The 18649-nt window shown below is 43.6% G+C and overlaps 1 protein-coding gene across 1 annotated transcript in view; it reads right to left on the reverse strand.

The window, feature by feature from the left end:
• The window catches only part of ATRN (attractin), a 151594-nt gene that overhangs the window by 37325 nt on the left and 95620 nt on the right, over window positions 1–18649 (reverse strand). Inside the window, exon 25 of the mRNA XM_054292950.1 lies at window positions 6683–6744. Coding sequence (XP_054148925.1) covers window positions 6683–6744 — 62 coding nt within the window. The remainder of the gene's footprint in view (window positions 1–6682; window positions 6745–18649) is intronic.

The raw sequence follows: 18649 nt of genomic DNA on the forward strand, positions 1-18649 counted from the left end.
GAGACCAGGTAAATTTTTCCAACAGATAAAAAGGAAACCAGCAAACTCAGGTGTGGAACCAGACTGGAAGGAAAAAGAACCATCAAGAGCCACCTAACACCCTGGAGAGTTTTTCATCCCAGGGAAATTAGAACATGACTCCATTTTAACCAGGTCCTACCAAGCAGAGCTTCCAATGGCTCACACAGTTATAAAAATTTTTGCTTACACAGCATAAATATTGCAATGCAGGAAGAAGATACATTTAAATTTTATGGAGAATAGTCTATTTGGCAAATAGCTTTAATAAGTCATTCTTAATTATTCATTAGATTATTTAAGTACAATAAATGAGTAATGTGGTTATAAATAATCTCTCCTCAGTTGGCCTCCACACACACACATGGAACCTCAGCTGATCAGCCTTCAGGCTACCACAGGGTATTCCCACAGTGACACAAAAACCTGAACTTAAACACTCTGTCTGGTTTTATTCTAGACTTTAATCTCCTTTTCCACAGAGAGAATATTCTCTCCACGCCTGGTATCTTTAAAGCTTTTCAAACAAGTACACTTTCATTTTTAGACGTCTGGAAAACTCCATCAGCACTTTACTGTGATGCATTCTCAGGAGGGGAGAAGAAAATTCATCTGGTGTATTAGGGCCCAATTATTAAACCTTTGTGAAATGTTTATCCACATCAGAATTGCTTGTAAAAAATGGCAGCTTTAAACACCAAAATGTACAGCAGCCTCACTGCTAATGTGCTTTAACATATGCAGGTCACTTAATAATCTCAGACAGCACTGCCATGATTACTAGAAACACAGCCCAAGTTATTTTGATGAATTAGAAGCTATTTAAGTGCTATTTACCAGTACATTTTAATATGCTAGAGAGCTACAGGACACATTTTAAAGTACTGGATGCATTAATCCTTGAAATAATTGGAACAAGTGTATAACATGCACGTGGTTGGTGCCAAACAGCTGCCTGCAGCCCACCGAGCCAGATTCCCAACCTCATCCTTCTGCTGAAGATGGCACAAGGCTCAAGAAGCCACAGCTCACCCTGGTTATGGCAGAGGAGGCAGTGGAGGCAGGGAAGGGCTGGAGTACAGGGGCATGGGTTAAACCCAGGTGGAAATGAAGCACTGCAAAGCCACCCAAGCCCCTTCTCTTCTCCCCCACCCTGGTGGTGTGGAGAAGAGAATCAGATGTAAAATTTGTAGGCTGAGAGAAGAACAGCTTCATAATGGAAAAAAAAATAAAATATAATAAATAGCTAATAATAACAATTATACTTAAAAGATAAATGAAAGAAACCAACCAAACAGCTGATGCACAGTAGAACTGCCCAGCACCTGCTGACCCAGATCAGAGCCCATCAGCCCAGTTTACACACTGGGCATGATGCTCTGAGCTGTGGAATATCCATCTGGCCAGCTGGGCTCACCTGTCCCAGCTATGCTCCCTCCCAGTTTGAGTAACTCCTCCTGGCAGAGCAAGAGAAAAAATACAAAACCAACAAACTTCTGAGAAACACAACCTAGCAAAACCCAAACAGCAACACCCATCAGTGTATTATCAACATTACTCTAACTGAACCCAAAACACAGCACTAGAACAGCTCCTGAGAAGAAATTAACTCTATCCCAGCCAAAACCAGGACAGCAAGTCTGATGAAAAGCAGCTGAGGGAGCTGGGAAGGGGCTGCACAATCCCTGAGGGAGCTGGGCAGGGGCTCAGCCTGGAGCAAAGGAGGCTCAGGGGGCCCTTGTGGCTCTGCACAGCTCCTGCCAGGAGGGCACAGCCGGGGGGTCGGGCTCTGCTCCAGGGAACAGGGACAGGAGCAGAGGGAACGGCCTCAGGGGAGAGTCTGGGGGGACAGTGGGGAAACTGCTCATGGAAAGGGCTGCCCAGCCCTGGCACAGCTGCCCAGGGCAGGGGTGCAGTCCCTATGTCTGGGGGGTTTTCACAGACCTGTGGATGTGGCACCTGGGGACATGGAGCAGTGGTGGCCTTGGCAGTGCTGGGGGAGTGTTTGAACTCGCTGATCTCAGAGAGCTGTTCCAACCTCAATGATCTTATGATTCTATTCTATGATTATGGAGGGTGAAGTAAAGAGTGCTGAGAACATGGAAAAAGGGAAGTTATGGATGCTGAACTGTTACTCTTCTTCATTTTGTTGGAAATAATGGGAAGATATTCCCAAGCTCTTCCTTTTTCTAAGGAAAAAAAACCAATAAGGGACTCAGACTGTATTTTAAGCACCTATTTAATAAAGACATTTGTGCTAAAGTAAAAAATTATTTAATAAGCAACAAGAGTAAACAAAATATCTGCAGCATAACTACAGATTTGAATTACTGCAGGAGGCCATTCCCACTTAATGAAAACACTGGGAAAATACATATATTTAAGGAAAACAATATACAATACATAAAACCATCTGCGTGAGTCTTGTACTGAGCAAACAGTTCTCTTGCTCAAGTTTTTATGAGGAACAAGTCCAATTATTTGTATCAAACTAAAACTACACCATTTCCACTTGATATTCAGACCCTAATGGGGCACATGAGGTTTGATGTGCCACCACAAAAACAGTAAGCTGGCAGCTTTTATTCCATTTGTGAAATAACACTCATTTCTCTAACAATTATGGTAAGGCTTCGGTGGGACATGTTGGATCATGGAATCACACACTGCTTTGGGCTGGGAGGGACCTCATATCCAGCTTCAACCACCCTGCATGGGATGGGCAGCAATGCCTCCCCTAGACTGGAGCAGACACTGGACTCCCTTAGAAGGACAGATAATGAAGACAAGACAAACAGCAGGCAGGAAACAAAATGAGCTGTGCATGTGAGAACCAGCAGAGAAGTGCAGTAGAAGACACCTGAGGTATTTGGTAAATCCATGGAGTAAAGCTCAGGATGAGACCACAGAGAATCGTGGAATGGTTTGGCTTGGACAGACCTTAAAAGGCCCTCTGGTCCAACCCCTCTGCCATGAGCAGGAACATTTTCAGCCAGGTCAGATTGCCCAGAGCCCTGTCCAGCCTGGAGTGAATGTTTCAGTGATGGGGTATCCACCCTTCCTCTGGGAAGCCTATTCCAGTGTCTCACCACCCTCAGCACAAAAGATTTCTTCCCTGATCTAGACTTAATAGACCTTCTTTCAATTTAAAGTCATCACCCTTTGTTACATCACTACAGGTCCCACTTAAATGCCCATCCCCATATTCCTTTGAACTCCTTTTAGGGTGTAGAGATCTCAGTAAGGTCTCTCAAGTGCTCTCTGGGCGGAAGGTTGAAGGGAAGAAAAGGAAAAGGGAAGAATGGAAGAAAAGAAGAAAAGGAAAAGGGAAGAATGGAAGAAGGGGAGAGAAAGAAAAAGGGGGAAAGAAAAAGGGAGAAGGATTATTGGGCAATAATATGTGCTCATAAGGCCACAAATATTTTTACATCTTCTGTACATAAAGGTACGCTGGTGATTAGTACCTGTGGTAGGTGTGCTGGCAGACAGATTTTTTGGAAGATAAGGAAGCACAGATATGAATAAAGAATGTTCACTAGAAATTGTCAAAATAGCTCAAACTATGTGCTGAAAGACAGCTGCACAATCTGTAAATTAAAGCAGAGAGGAGGAAGGAGAAACCCCAGTTTCCTTGCAGTTCATTAGCTTTGCAAAGGTTAACAATGGTTGGAATATCATTTCTCCTCTGGCTCTGATTATAATGCAATATTAATGACCTCGGAACTTCCCCGTTCTACCCAACCTTTATCCACTGACATTTTCTTAGCTTAAAATAACACATTCATGTGTACAAATTAAGGCTGTGTCATACACAGCCCCCTGCCTGGCTTGGTGCTGAACTCCAGGAATCCAACAGCCCCTCTAAATGTGAGGCACAGCCCTCTGATCACAGGAACCAGCTCCTAAATGAAATGAAAACCAGTCCTGTGTCCTGCTGCACACTGCCTGATGCTGTCTGAATGCATGACCAGGTTCCTGCTTTTCCATGCCCTGTGCACCCCACAGGCAGCCCAGCCAGTGCCTGGGATAGCAAAACTCAGCAGTGCTGGGCTGCGGGAAGCCCAAAGCTCTCTGCAAGGACTGCACTGACCTCATTCACCTCAAATGTCAGCAGTGACACTGAAAATCCCTCAGGTCCCTCTCAGGTGCTCCACACAACTCAAGGCACAGATGATGCCTCCAGCTGCACCGCAGAAAAGCCCAGTTAGGATGGGCTTACAACCAAGTGGGGGAAGTGGCTTCCAGAATAAAGAAATGTGCCACAGCATCTCCAGTTCAGACACATTTCCCAAATTCATAGAGTCACAGAATGGTTTGGGTTGGAAGTGATCTTAAAAATCACCTGTTCCAGCCCCCCTGCCATGGGCAGGGACACCTTCCACTATCCCAGAGTGCTCCAAGCCCCATCCAACCTGGCCTTGGACACTTCCAGGGATGGGGCAGCCACAGCTGCTCTGGGCAACTCCCGCACTTCCTGCAGAACAGCAAAATGAAGCAACACCCTTAAATGTGCAAACAGAAAGCCTCTAAACATCTGTTTTCCAGAACAACATCTCTTTAGGTCTCCATTATACCTAAGAAATTGATACATATCCCAGGTTTTGAGTTTGGTGTTAATGATACCAACTGGTTTTAGGTTTTCACAAAGTATTTTCCTTGTTTCTATTTTAGGGAGCAAATTCTCAGCCAACTGTTGCTTATTAACAACACAGGGGCTCTCAGGTATTAGTTATTTATGGTCTGCCTTGGATCCCACAGTAATTATGAAATGTGCCCTAGAGCATTAAAAATGCAAATGTTTCAATAGTTTCCCCTATACCCAGTGAGATGAATCACACTGTTCTAATCCACTGGTTAATTAGGGAGTTATGGTGACTGTAAAATAAAACACCTGGAGAGAAGCTTAGGAGTAGTGAGAGAATCAAAGAATTTCTAGCATATTATAAATGCTTAACTGGAAAACACCTGTAAACTGTCTTCTCCCAAATCCACATGTTCTTATTCCTCTGGCTTGTTAGGATGTTAAATAATATTGCAACATTACTTCTCAAGGAGAGCCATGAGATAACAGTGATGGAGTAAAGGAAAGGGAACTTGCAGCCTTTGGACATGTACGTTCAGCTGCATGTGCCCACTGAGACACACAGTGCACTGATCTTCTGCTTTAACCTGGGACTGGAATCATGCAACGATTTGGGTTGGAAGGGACCTTAAATCCCACCCAGTGCCACCCCTGCCATGGCAGGGACACCTCCCACTGTCCCAGGTGCTCCAGCCCCAGAGTCCAGCCTGGCCTGGGCACTGCCAGGGATCCAGGGGCAGCCACAGCTGCTCTGAGAATCTCTTCAAACAATGAATCTGGAGCAATCCTTCATCCTGAGGAGTTTAAACCCTCATGTGCAGATGTAGTTAGGTCTGTAAAGCAGTAATTGGACAGGTTTTGTAGTGCAGATTTATATTACACAATTAGAAAGGAACTAAGGAACCAACTGCTTCCCTCTTCATTTTCCTAATAAGCAATTACCCTGCCACAAAGATTTTTAGGGAAGATGTTGACTGTGATTAATTCAGCAAAACAAATGATTAAGCCTGAGCCAGGAGTAACCACCTACTCTGCTCCAATGGCAGGAGGTGGTGGTTCTGATTCCCAGGGATCAAACCTACTGTTTCCCAGGAAATGCACTAAAGCAGATTCTACTCTCTAAAAGCTCCATATGAAAAAAAATTGATATAAACCACTTGTCTGAAAGGCCTGTCTGGAGCTTCTTGCTTTAATTAAATTTAGCATGAAATCTAAAGCAAGATATTACTCCCACTGCTCATTTTATACTAGGCATAATATTGCCTACTTTAGAACAGGCTGTGAGACCTGAAGTGGTGTTTACTCCATGTATATCCCTCCTGTAGGGCTCCTTGTCGATCAGGTATTGGTTTCCACTTCTGGAGTATTAGCAGTCCCTGAAACAGAGGCCAATACACTGGATTTTGAAGCTTTGAAGAGAGGGCCTGCTGTGCTTTGGAGGTGTTTCACCTCTTTGTTAGGTTTGAATTTTTTGGAGGAATGAAGAGGAGACAAGGATTGAAATGGCTTCTGTTGGTTCCCACTCTGAGGGAATCATCAGCTCACTTGACACTAAGAAATGAACTGAGAGCTGTGTATGAAAACCAGAAGAATTTGGCTTCTATTGAACTGTAACATATGTTTGTATTTAAATTGACATACTTTCAGAGTTCAGTTTAAAATCAATGGTGGTACCTGAAGAGCTGGAAATTATTCCAGACTTAACTCTGCAAAATAACTCCCCTGGTTTGTGGCTGGTGCCTGACAAGGTGTGACAACCTGCAGTAAGTCACACACAGCTGTGGCAAGTCAATGTTTTCTACACCCTCTCAAAAGGAACTTCTCCTTTTCCAAAAGCCCCTCCCAGCCCCATCCTCCCTTTCCCTGCATGCACTGGCATCATGCATTGGAAAAGATGCACAGGCAATTAATTTTCTTAACATAATTCCTAATTAAACATTTAAATCAGAGCGAAGATTTCCATTTCCTAGGCTGTGCTGTAAGCAGGATGTTCAAGTTAAAAAAAGCCAGACCAAGAAGAACCCAAACTCTGAAGCCCAGAACCTAAAGAAGTAACATTTAGCTGTCTTAAATGAAAAGTACCTGAAAAATGTCACAAAGAACTGCACCAGGTCCATAAAGTTGCTGTGCTGTGAGAATGCAATCTGCAAAAGAAAAGCAAATGCTTTCTGTTACTTACTGGAAAGAAAATTCATATTTCAAGATATGTAGAAAGGATTTAAAATGACAATGAAAAGCAGCTTTACCCAGATCAATTCATATTTTTCAACACTGTTTTTGAAAAAGAACGGAAATGTTCTGAGGGAAAAGAAAATAAATTATAACTTCATATTGTTTTGAAAACATATATCCCAGAAACGAAGCTGAACAAGTAACTCTGTCTCCCAGCCATGTTCCACGGAATATTCTTCAGTGCACAGTAAAGAAAACACTACTTCAAAAACTTAGAACAGAGGTTTCACAGAGCTGCAAATAATCTTTAATTAAAAGGGAAAATCTTTAATTACTGTTTACAGAGCAACCCAAAATTTAATATTTACATTTCAAACAATATCCAGACAACAAAATCTCCTCAAAAAAGGAACTTACACCCAGAGCTGCAAAGAGGCACGAAACACAGAAGATGATAGACACTGTGAAAACAGCTATGGCATTCATCTTAGCTCACTGCCCTGCAATCCCACAGCAGAGCAGGGAAAAACACAGAACATTTGGGACAAAACCAGAGGGAAGAGGCCAACAGGAAACTGGGAGGTGGTTAGAGGCAAAAAGGAAGATTAAGGAGCCTGGGTAAAAATAACAACGTGGAGGGGAGGCGAGCCAAGAGAAAAGCAACTTGTGCAATATTAGGGATCAGAAGTTCTTTCCAGGTACCTCCTATTTCCTCTGCCTATCAATCTCTCAGCACCACAACAGCATATTAACTCTTTCATGAAGTAACAGAATTCACTCAGAATTAAAGTGAAATCTGCACTGACAAAATCCATTTCTGGTGTCATTTGTTGTTTTTTCCCTTAATAAACAATACTTATGGCAACATTAGCATAAACATAAATCCCTCCTCCCAGCAATAGCCACATCCCAGAATTCATGAATATGTGTAAAGTGAGCCATTGCTTGGGTTTCTGTTGCTCTGGAACACTTTCTATGATCATATTTACTTTAAATATCCATTGTAACTTGGTACAGAAGCTGCCCCAAATAGTTTTCTTATCAATACATTGACATATTTTGAAGTTGAAAGTTCCTTTGCAGCTCACAACCACTGTGTGGCTGGAAAGTGAACTCCAAACCTGCACACCAGATGCTGCAATCTCAACAGTCCTGCCTATACAAGACAAGATAAAACAGGGTTTCTTGTTGATTTTTGCTTCTAAAGTGCTTCCCAATAGTCTTCTGATTATTAAAAGACAGCGAGCAAGATTTCACTTTTTGTGTAAAAATCAGTGCCTAGTAACTAAAGTGGTACAGTATTTGCATAAATGGATATTCTGGAATAAACATTATATTCTGGAATGTATTTAAGGCAAAGATAATCCTCAGTGAAATATCTCATGCCCAAACATAAACATGTAACACAGCCAGTATAAAAAAACTCCCAACTTTTCATATTATTTCTGAGAATAACCATGATGCTGAGTGACTGTAAGAGATGCATTTCAAAATAAAGCCCTTGTTATGCATCAACAATCCTTAAGTAGAAAAAGACAATTAAAAGCATAAAGGAATAATTGACAGGCCAGTCCCCTGTGGATGACCATCAGGATCAGTTTCTGTGATGGAAACCAAAACTTGCTGCCATTAGAAGAAACAAGAAACTGCTATTTTTAAAATAAGGGAGATTCTATGAAAGATTAATGAGACTGTTACCAGAGAAGGGCTTCTCATCTTTTGATAACAACTGCAGGAAACAAATAAAAACAAAAACAAACAAAAAATAATGTAGGATTATTTCACACCGAAGCCTTACAAATGCCTTAGCAGTGGTGATTATTTTCTCTACCTGCTGGAATTCTTCTCCTATAAAGCCCAAATTAGGACCTGTACCTCATACATGGATTAAAAAAACCCGGGTTGTTTCTACAATTTATTCCTCGCAAACTGAAAATACTTTGTGCCATCAAACCTGACCAATCTGTGTCACAGGCAATTTGGTCTCATAATTGTTAATGGTTTGCTTACTTAGAGCTTAATTTCCCCTAATATAATCTGTTCCCAGGACTTAATTAATTCAGTTACATTGAAAGTTTGGTTGGAAATAGCTGTTGAAAGTAGGCTGTTCATTCTGGATCCATGAAAAATATGGCACCAATTTCTTAGCAGGCCGGGTTTTTAATTAAGTTTAGCTGACAGTAGAAGATTCATTTATCCATTCTCAAATAATGAATTCTGTACCAAAGGCTGAAGCGGTTTAAGTGCAGGAAAGGGGCTCATGCTGGGGACCTGGAAAGGCTCCCCCGGGTACAGGGCAGAATCTGAGCTCAGCTGCACCATTAAATCCCCACTTTCACATCAAATAATCCCAGAATTGTTTGGGTTTAGGCCCATGCAGTGCAACCATCCCCCAGCACTGCCACCACTGCCCCACGTCCCCAGGTGCCACAGGCACAGGGCTGTGAGATCCCTGCAGGGCGAGGACTGGAACGGGGACTCCGGCCCTGGACAGCCCTTTCTGGGCAGAAATTTCCCCCAAAATCCACCTTAAACTCTCCCTGGGCACACTTGGAGTGCCCCTCAGCCACTGTGGAGCAGCACCCCCAGGTCCCCTTCCATGGAGCAGCTCCCTGACCCTTCCCAAGCCACCCAAGGAGGTGTCACACCCTGTTCTTAGGAACAGCATGGCACCCTCAGATACTTCATCATGGTGATTCCACAGAACAGTACAAGCTTGTGTTTATCTTATCTGGAAAGGTACTCTGGAGAGCACAGCTGCCTGACCTGCTTCTCCTGTTGCCACATCACTTGAAGTACCAAAATAATCCACCTGCTTTCCAGAGAAGCAGAAGTAGCTGGCTGCATGGACTAACAAAAATTTAGAATGAAGAGCTTCACATTTTTTATCATTTGATTAGCATAAAATAGGAAGCCAAGAAGAAAATTTGGCTTCCTTTAACTAGCCAACATCTAAAAACTGCACTGGCTTTGAAATCAGTACACGCAAATTTCAAAGGAGTTAATGGCAAATGACTTGGCCACAAAATAATATAAGCAAAGGAAAAGCATATTTGAACCCAACAGACATTTCAGTAACAGTTGGTGTTTCAAACTCAAAATATTGCTGGAGCTAAACTACAGCCTGTGGCTGATAGAAATTTTGAAAATCCAATTAGAACAATTACATACCAGGACTTGGTTTGCATAAGCACCAGAGTTTGCTCCTCAAGAGAAAAGAAAACAAAATAATTTTGAGATAACAATTTTGAATTAAAGTAGGTCAACTAAGACCTAAGTTCACCTTAAACCTGTACATGCAACAATACCTAAAATTACTTAAACCTCTCCTCTTGTGATCTACAAGTGTTCTGTTTTAAAAACAAATTGAGTTTCACATGCCACTAAGAAAAATCAGTCCACAACCGAATAAGAAATTATGTAGAAATTTTTTGTTAAATCCAGCAAGAATTAAATCTGAGTAACTCCTCCCATTTAACTGTAATAAACAGATATATAGATAATTCAGCACAGCACAACTTTTTCCACTTGTGCTGGAAGTTACTGATATTTTATACGAAGCCAAACTATTCACCACAATGGGATTAGGACAACAGCTCCTTCAAACTCAAAAAATTTCCAATATTATACATAATATTAGCACCCCTAACCTAAAATGAACTAAAGAACTGAAAACATAAGATTGGAGTTGTTGCAGAAGGCTCTGGGGAGACCCTGCAGGGCCTGGAGCCAGGGAATGGCTCCCACTGGGAAAGGGGAGATTGGGCTGGGATCTTGGCAAGGAATTCCTCGCTGGGCTGGAATTCCCAGATTTGCTGTGGCTGCCCCTGGATCCCTGGCAGTGCCCAAGGCCAGGCTGGACATTGGGAGCACCCTGGGACAGGGGGAGGTGTCCCTGCCCAGGGATGGACTTTAAGGTCATTTCCCACACAGACTATTCTGGGATTCTGTGAATGTACTGAGGAATATTTCAAGTATGGCAATTCCATACCATAATTTCATACATTTTGGGTCTCCAAACACTTGAAAAACATAACCACAGAAAATTGTGTTCCCACTACTTTTTTACCTTGGTAACAACTCAGGATTATTGACACATGATATTTCTGTTTTTCTTCACGAATATATAAAGTGACTAAATTCCCACCAGTAGTGCCTTCCTTTTCATCCCTATTTCATATCAGGGATGAGAAAAAGAGAAATTGAAAATGATATTTGGCACAGGACATGCTCCTAGAGTAGAAAGAACTGTGTAAGAAAGAAAAGTAAAATTGTAATTAATTCTGAAACCAGAGTGACCCAACAGAGACAGTGCAATGTGAATCTGGCTCCCAGAGCTTGGGGCTTGCTGTGAATTCAGAAGATATCAAAAGGTCCAACTGCTACATCCATTAACCCCACCTGGCAGGTGGGAGAGTGCTACAGGACGTTTGTTTTGAAAGTCTACAGGACCACACAGAAATTTAGAGGGTTTTGGGCTGTTTTCACAGAAATTTAGAGGGTTTTGGGCTGTTTTCTGCTTTTTATTTCAATCTAGCCCCAGCACCAAAGCTAGCGAACAAAAAGCAGCAGGGGAAAGTGGAAAGCTGGGAGTTCCACAGGCTTCCAGGGAGAGAAAGCCACAAGCCAAACAAGCTGCAGGTGACATTTATGCACATCCTCCTCTATTTTTTCCCCAAAACTCTGGTCTTGTCTCTTTTCTCCTATGGTTAGAGGCAAGGATTCAATCTGACCTTGGCAAATACAGACAACACTTACAGGATGCCATGGTCTGAATGCTGAGTGCCTGTGCCTTTGTCAAAGGACCTGCTATAAAACAAAGGGGCTTTAAGCATTCTTGAGTGATGCCAAAGTCATCAAAACATTCATTCTGCCCTCTAGAATAATGCTGGGGGGAAACTTCTCTTCTGCTTGGGAGTATTGTCACTGCCTGTTCCAGTTCTCCTTGAGACACAAACCCAGCGTGTGCTCTGATGGAGCTCCTGGCCAAGGCCCACGCTGCTCCTGGTGCTCTCCTCTCCAGAGGAGCACTCAGCCAGCTCCAAGGGCCCTGGCTGCCAGGTTCTGGGGCAGAATGTGCCAACACAGCAATCCAGCTCCACCACCTGAACACGGCCTCAGTCCTGCCATGTGCTGCTGCTCCCTGTGTTCTGTGAACATCTTTAATGAGCCATGGAAGTCAGTGGAGAGCTAATCACAGGAATGAAGGGCAAAAAGCCTTTCAAAAACACCCTTCAGAAGCTGGGCTTTTGGAGCTGACCCTGCTCACTGAGAGATGAGCAAACACAGCAGCAGCCTGAGATGAGCCCTTTCCAGGCAGGTGGCTCTTAAACTATCTCAGCAATGTCAGTTCCAAGGAACACTTTCCATAAGGAAGCGTTTGTTCACCTCTGTGGGTGATTTGGGAGGTTCAGACACAGATTATGACATCCAAATCTAGGGTCACAGGGGCATTCCCATCAGCCCTTTACACTCAATGGAAACCTCATCTATGCTTCAGCTGACCAAGGCAGGTGCCTAATAATAAATAACAAAAAACTATTACCTGACCAGGTCCATAACAGAACTGTAAACACTGAAGCACACAAAGACATCTAAATTTAGTTAGTTTAAATTTCCATGATGCATCCTTGCCCTCGGTTTCATGGATGCACTGAAGCTCCATTTGTTGATTAAAGAGGGATAAAAGCTATTGCAGCTTCCCTGGGACACCTCACACCTTCCAGCCCATCTCATGCCAGTCTCTGCCATGGGCACGGACACCTCCCACTAGACCTGGGTGCTCCAAGCCCCATCCAACAGCTTTTGGTGAATCCCTACCCCAAGCACACCACGGAAGCAGAAGGACATTCTCTTGCAGAGGCACCACTGATCTTTGTTTTAAATGAACAGCAAAACTCCACCCATGTTTGGAGGTTAGACAGAAAATTTAACCTGGTCCACAGGGAAAGATTCTCTAAATGGAAAGTTAAACCTTAGGTTTCAGAGAAGAAAGGATCTTAACAGGCGTTAATTGTAACTTGAAAAACTCTGACGCACAAGTTGAAGTGGAGTATGATTTGGAGGTGGGAGACCCCAGAGAGTCTGTAATGCACATGATGCTTTGGTGTGGACATCAGCAGCAGCACTGGAAGGGGCTCTGAGCTCCCCCTTGAGCTTTCTCTTCCCCAGGCTGAACACCCGCAGCTCTCATTCTGTCTCCAGAGCAGAGAGGCTCCAGCACTTGGAGCACCTCCATGGCCTCCTCTGGACCAGTTCCACAGCTACTGAACAGTTCACCCATCGAATCCACCTTTCTCCAGATCAGAGACAACTTGGTGCAGCTGAAGAGGTTCCCATGCTCACATCTGCATTCTACAACAAGCAAAAATTTAATCCTCACTCAAATTTGATTTTCACACCTACTACTCCGAGTCACTCTGCTCCTGCGTGAAGGATGAAAGAGATTAATGACTTACTCCTCACCTGCTGCAATATTAACTGAGCCATTGAGCTTTATGGCACAAATAGTCACTACCGTGCAAATATAAAACCTGCTTCACTCCTGAACTTATTCTGAGATGAAAATCAATTTACATTCCAACACTATGCTGCCTTCCTGCAGTAGTCACAAATTGTCACTTCTCAGCTAATTGGCTGCAGTCAGCAGTTGGCTCAGAAATGCCAATTATACATGTTTTGTCTTCCCATGTGAACTCTCTCATGTTGTGCAGAGCGAACACAGGCACGACTGTCTCTAAATTAAAAATAGCGCTTAAGATGTGGTCCCAAATTTCACAGCATCCCAGAAATTATCACACAAATCTGAAAAATGAGAAGTATTTGTTCAATAAACAGCCAGCGGCTGAATTGTGATGCACATCTAAATTTAAAGTGCACTAGGAAATAAAATTCTGGAAAGTCCCATAATTGAAACAGCAAACTCAGCTCAGACCCTGCACACCTCTACATGACAGAAACATGCCCCAAGAAAGCCAAGGCAGGGCCAGAAAAAACCCAATTCTTCTGAATCCCCATTCAGAATTATTCTGAATTCTCTGAACTTCTCAGTTCTTCTTTCAGGCCACTTACACGGTGAAAGACCTGGAGGGGCTGGAGCATGGCCAGGGCAGGGAATAGAGCTGGGAAGGGGCTGGAGAATCCCTGAGGGAGCTGGGAAGGGGCTGGAGAATCCCTGAGGGAGCTGGGCAGGGGCTGCACAATCCCTGAGGGAGCTGCGCAGGGGCTCAGCCTGGAGCAAAGGAGGCTCAGGGGGCCCTTGTGGCTCTGCACAGCTCCTGCCAGGAGGGCACAGCCGGGGGGGTCGGGCTCTGCTCCAGGGAACAGGGACAGGAGCAGAGGGAACGGCCTCAGGCTGGGCCAGGGGAGCTCAGGGTGGGCATTGGGGAATTAGGGAAAGGGCTGTGGGGAATTAGGGAAAGGGCTGTGCAGCCCTGGCACAGCTGCCCAGGGCAGTGATGGAGCACTCCTCCCTAGAGGGATTTAACAGCCATGTACATGTGGCATTTGGGGACACGGATCAGTGCTGGCCTTGGCAGTGCTGGGGAACAGCTGGACTCGATGGTCTTAGAGGGTTTTCCAACATAAATGATTCTGTGATCCTGCAATTGCAACAATTATTCTGGAGGCAAGGAAGCTCTGAGGTACTTGGAAAAAGTGATTAAAAATAAAGATCCTTGAGACAGAAGACACATTACCAGCAGGAAAACACTCCAATCCTCTGAGTTCCAGTTCCTCAAGCACCTCCCTCCAGTCCCAGCTGCTGCAGTGCAGATGCATTTGGGAAGGGACCCTGTTGCATTTGGGAAGGAGGGACCCTGATGCACTTGGGAAGGATCCTGTTGCATTTGGGAAAGAGGGATCCTGTTGCATTTGGGAAAGATCCTGCTGCACTTGGGAAGGAGGGATCCCATGGCACTTGGAAGGATCCCAGTGCACTTGGGAAGGAGGGATCCCCTTGCACTTGGGAAGGAGGGATCCCGTTCCTGCCCCGTGCCCAGCAGAGCTCTGACACCATCTGCGTGCAGGCTCGGTTATGTTCGATTGCAGGCCGACTATTGCTGGAGAAGTTCAGCATGGAGAAAATTAAAACTTTAGCACATAACAGCTCAAACTCCCACTCAGACCCTTGAAGTCCAGTAAAAATGAGCGTTATAGTCAAGTGAGCTTAAAAGCAATATCTGCAAGTTTCTTTTTTAAGGGTTCAATATAGCTGACAGATGGAAACAGGCAAAACCTTCTGTCTTGCATCCTTTCTGACCAGACAAAACAGGGGAAAAATGCAAGACACAGCTGAGGGCTGCAGTAGTGTTAATGGGGAAAACAAGCTCTCTCTCCTTCCTGAAGAGGCTGTGTGTTCCAAGGATCATATTGGATGAGAAATTTAGCATGTTTATCAACCTGTAGCAAAACATCCTGTAATATGCCAGCTGCAAGAATCTCATCTTTAATAAAATAAAGTAGTAAAGTTAAGTGTGTGTGTATATATGTGTATATATATATATATTTATACATATTACATATGGAATCATAGAATGGTTTGGGTTGGAATGGACCTTAAAGATTATTTAGTTCCAGCCCCAAACTAAATAGGTATTTATATAAATAACCAAATTAAAATATCTTTGAATGACAACATTGTCACATTATTACACAACACTGAAGCCACAAGTGGCAGTAATTAAAAACCCCCAAATTTACTTTAAACAAACCACATTGCATCAGGATCAGTTTTAAAGAGCCATGAAATCAGAACCGTAAGGCTGGGCTGTTTTATTCATCACAGGTTTTTCTGTTGAGAGCCTCGGCTATGATTTGGTGTTCAAGAAATCTTAACGTGAAAAAAAAATAACCATGCTGGGTGGTGCAGAATGAACAATTTCTCTGTAAGCTCTCAGATTTGCATTAAAAAGTCCAGGTAGTCACTGCCTAGCACTAAAAGATTTCTAGAACACGTAATTCACCCTTTTGTCATGAAGAATTTCCCAGTAAAATACTTCAGTGACAAATCAATTGATGGAATTTAGTTCAATCCCCAGTCAAGATATTAATGTAATTTGTTGATACTTTTGGTGCAGGTGTGGGAAGGTGGATGGTGCTAATCTTGTATGCAAAACAGACTGGTTAAAGAAGTAATTATACATGACACTTATAACTCAAAAAAATAATTTTAAAGAGAACCAATTTAAGAAACAACAAAAAAAAAAAACCTTTGAAATCCCCAGTCATGCCAGAAATGTATTCCTATACAGGACTGTGACACTACTACCCTGCCCTGTCCCAGCTCTTGCTTGCCAACATTGCTGGGAGCAACATTTGCCAATACAGTAAAAACAGTCAAAATCTTAATAATACAAAGTCAGGAAAATAAGTGAGAGAAAAAGAAGTTCTCAGGACATTCTAGTGACATTTTTTTCCCTGAAAGAAGCCCCACAGTCAGCTGAGAGCTGCCTGTGGAGTGCTGGTGTCTCTGGCTCCGTGTTTGGGAGCTAAACCAGTCACAGGCATTTGGGTTTGTCACCCTGTCCTGGGCTGGCTTTATGATGCTCACATCCCCATTGGTCTGTTTAGTCCAGAAATGAGTTTTGCACCTTTCAGGCTGGTTCTGAGAGCAAAGGGGGAGACAAGAAGTGCACAGTTTGTTTTCAGACACTGCACTCACTCCCCACATTCCTGCTCCTGGACTGGCCTGTCTGTGGACGGACAGACAGCAGGACAGAGCTCTCCTTTGCTTTTAGTTAGTTTTAGCAGCTGGTGCACAGAAGTTCCCTGGACTGTGCTTTCTCTTTGGAGCTGTTCAAACCTGCTGTGGCCTGAAGAGCAGCAGAGCACCCCCAGCTCTCCCCTGTGCCCCACGGGGCATTTCCAGCCCCAGAGGGACTGATCAGACTGAGTGAGCTGAGCTACAGCCCACCAGGGACTCTGGGAGCGTGTCACCTCTGCAGAACAGTGAGAGGTGTTATTGTTCCATATTGTTCATTTTTTGTGTGCTGGTGAATGCTTTGCCTGTTAAACAAACAGTTTTTTCCACTTTTCTCCAAGGAAATCTTTTCCCAAACCAGCTGGGAGAGGAGCTGAATTTCCTTTCCAGAGGGACCCCAATTCAGAGGTTTCCTCCCAAATTTGCCCTAAACCAGGACACACCCTCTTTTAGCTCTGGATATACTTTCCCTTGTGGTTTAGTGAGGCTGAATCCACTGTCACATTTTGGTGGGTGGCTTCTTCTATTTTATTTTTACAATATGCTTTTCTCACCTTCATTACCTCTGCTCACTATTCTGACTCTTTAAATAAGCTTTTGTATAAAGAAAAGTATCTCGCTCTTTCAGCTTCTCAGCAATGGCCCACAGCACTCACTTTTGAAATATATCTGAATTTGGGGGTCTATATTTCCATTCTCTGGTGGGTTATGGTATTTTCAAGAGTTATTTATCATAGAAATACAGCAACTTCAAGCAACCACCACTGGCCTCACCCAGAAGAAATTAATGCCTGATTCAGACTTAGCTTCCATAGAAAATTAATTCTGCAATTTTTTATATATTTTCCAGCCCTGCATTCAGAAAGAGAAAAAAACCAGCTTCCTTAAAATTAAGGCAATCAATGTATACGTCACTGTCAGATCTCAATAAAACATAACCCAAGAAATGCTCCTGGTATTATTAAATCTGAATTGCAGACTCTCTCTCTCTCTGGTATCCTATAACTTTTCTTATTTATGCAACTGAAGTTTTGCAACAGGCATTCAGAAAGACTTCCAGTGCTGTAGAAAGGTAATACAATAAACCTCACATGCGAGTCACTACAGCTCATCCCAAGAAATCCCAAGGTGCAGATGTAAAACCCCAAGACTTCATTCATTGCCCCTTGCAGGCCTGCAGGGGCTCCAGGAGAGCTGCAGAGGGACTGGGGACAAGGCCTGCAGGGACAGGAGCCAGGGAATGGCTCCCACTGCCAGAGGGCAGGGCTGGATGGGATCTTGGGAATTGGGAATTGTTCCCTGGCAGGGTGGGCAGGCCCTGGCACAGGTGCCCAGAGCAGCTGGGGCTGACCCTGGATCCCTGGCAGTGCCCAAGGCCAGACTGGATGGGGCTGGGAGCACCTGGGACAGTGGGAGGTGTCCCTGCCATGGCAGGGGTGGGATGGGATGATCCCTCATCTCCCTTCCAGTCCATGAATCTCTGATAAAAACCCAGATTCCCACCCCCAACACAGCACCTGGGAAAAATCTGGCATGAACAATGCTCAGGATTGTTTATGCTACAACCTCCTGCAAAATGGACTGAAGTGGCACCACCCCTGCCAAGGGTTAACTGCCTGTGAGAGAAATCCTCCTTTTTAAGGATTTAAGAAGTTGCTAACAAAAATATTACTTAATCGAAATGGAACAACTTCTAAAAGGAGAAAAATGTCACCAGCTGATGCCAAAAATAAGGTGGCAGGAGCAGATAAAACACCAGCAGCTGTTTCATGTTTTAAAGGACCATTTAACTGTTCTGTTTTAAATCTTTCCATCCCACAGTAGACGATGTCAGTTTGCCTGTTCTGAAAAATCAGCATGTAATTGCATGCCTCCAAAAGTAATTACATTCAACAGCAAATTTCATCAGATTAACAAATTGATTTACGTTTCATTGTTGGGTTTCAAGAAAACCTCTCACATGGTGAGAGAGATGCAGGGAGAGAGGCTCAAAAGCACCTGCAGTTACAGCTAAGGAAAAGCAAGGGACATCATTAGCCAACAACTTTGGCATTACAATGCTTCCAGAAGCAACAGAAAAAAAGAACATTTTTGGAATAAAGGGTCCCAGAAAGTTGAGGATGATTTTCTCTCTGCACTTACATCTCTTTCTTGTTAAATATGAACAAGGCACATGA

Source organism: Melozone crissalis, unplaced genomic scaffold (assembly GCF_028551555.1).
Source record: "Melozone crissalis strain CALT ecotype California unplaced genomic scaffold, PUWL_Pcris_2 ptg000006l_1, whole genome shotgun sequence".
In the NCBI taxonomy this organism is placed as follows: domain Eukaryota; kingdom Metazoa; phylum Chordata; class Aves; order Passeriformes; family Passerellidae; genus Melozone; species Melozone crissalis.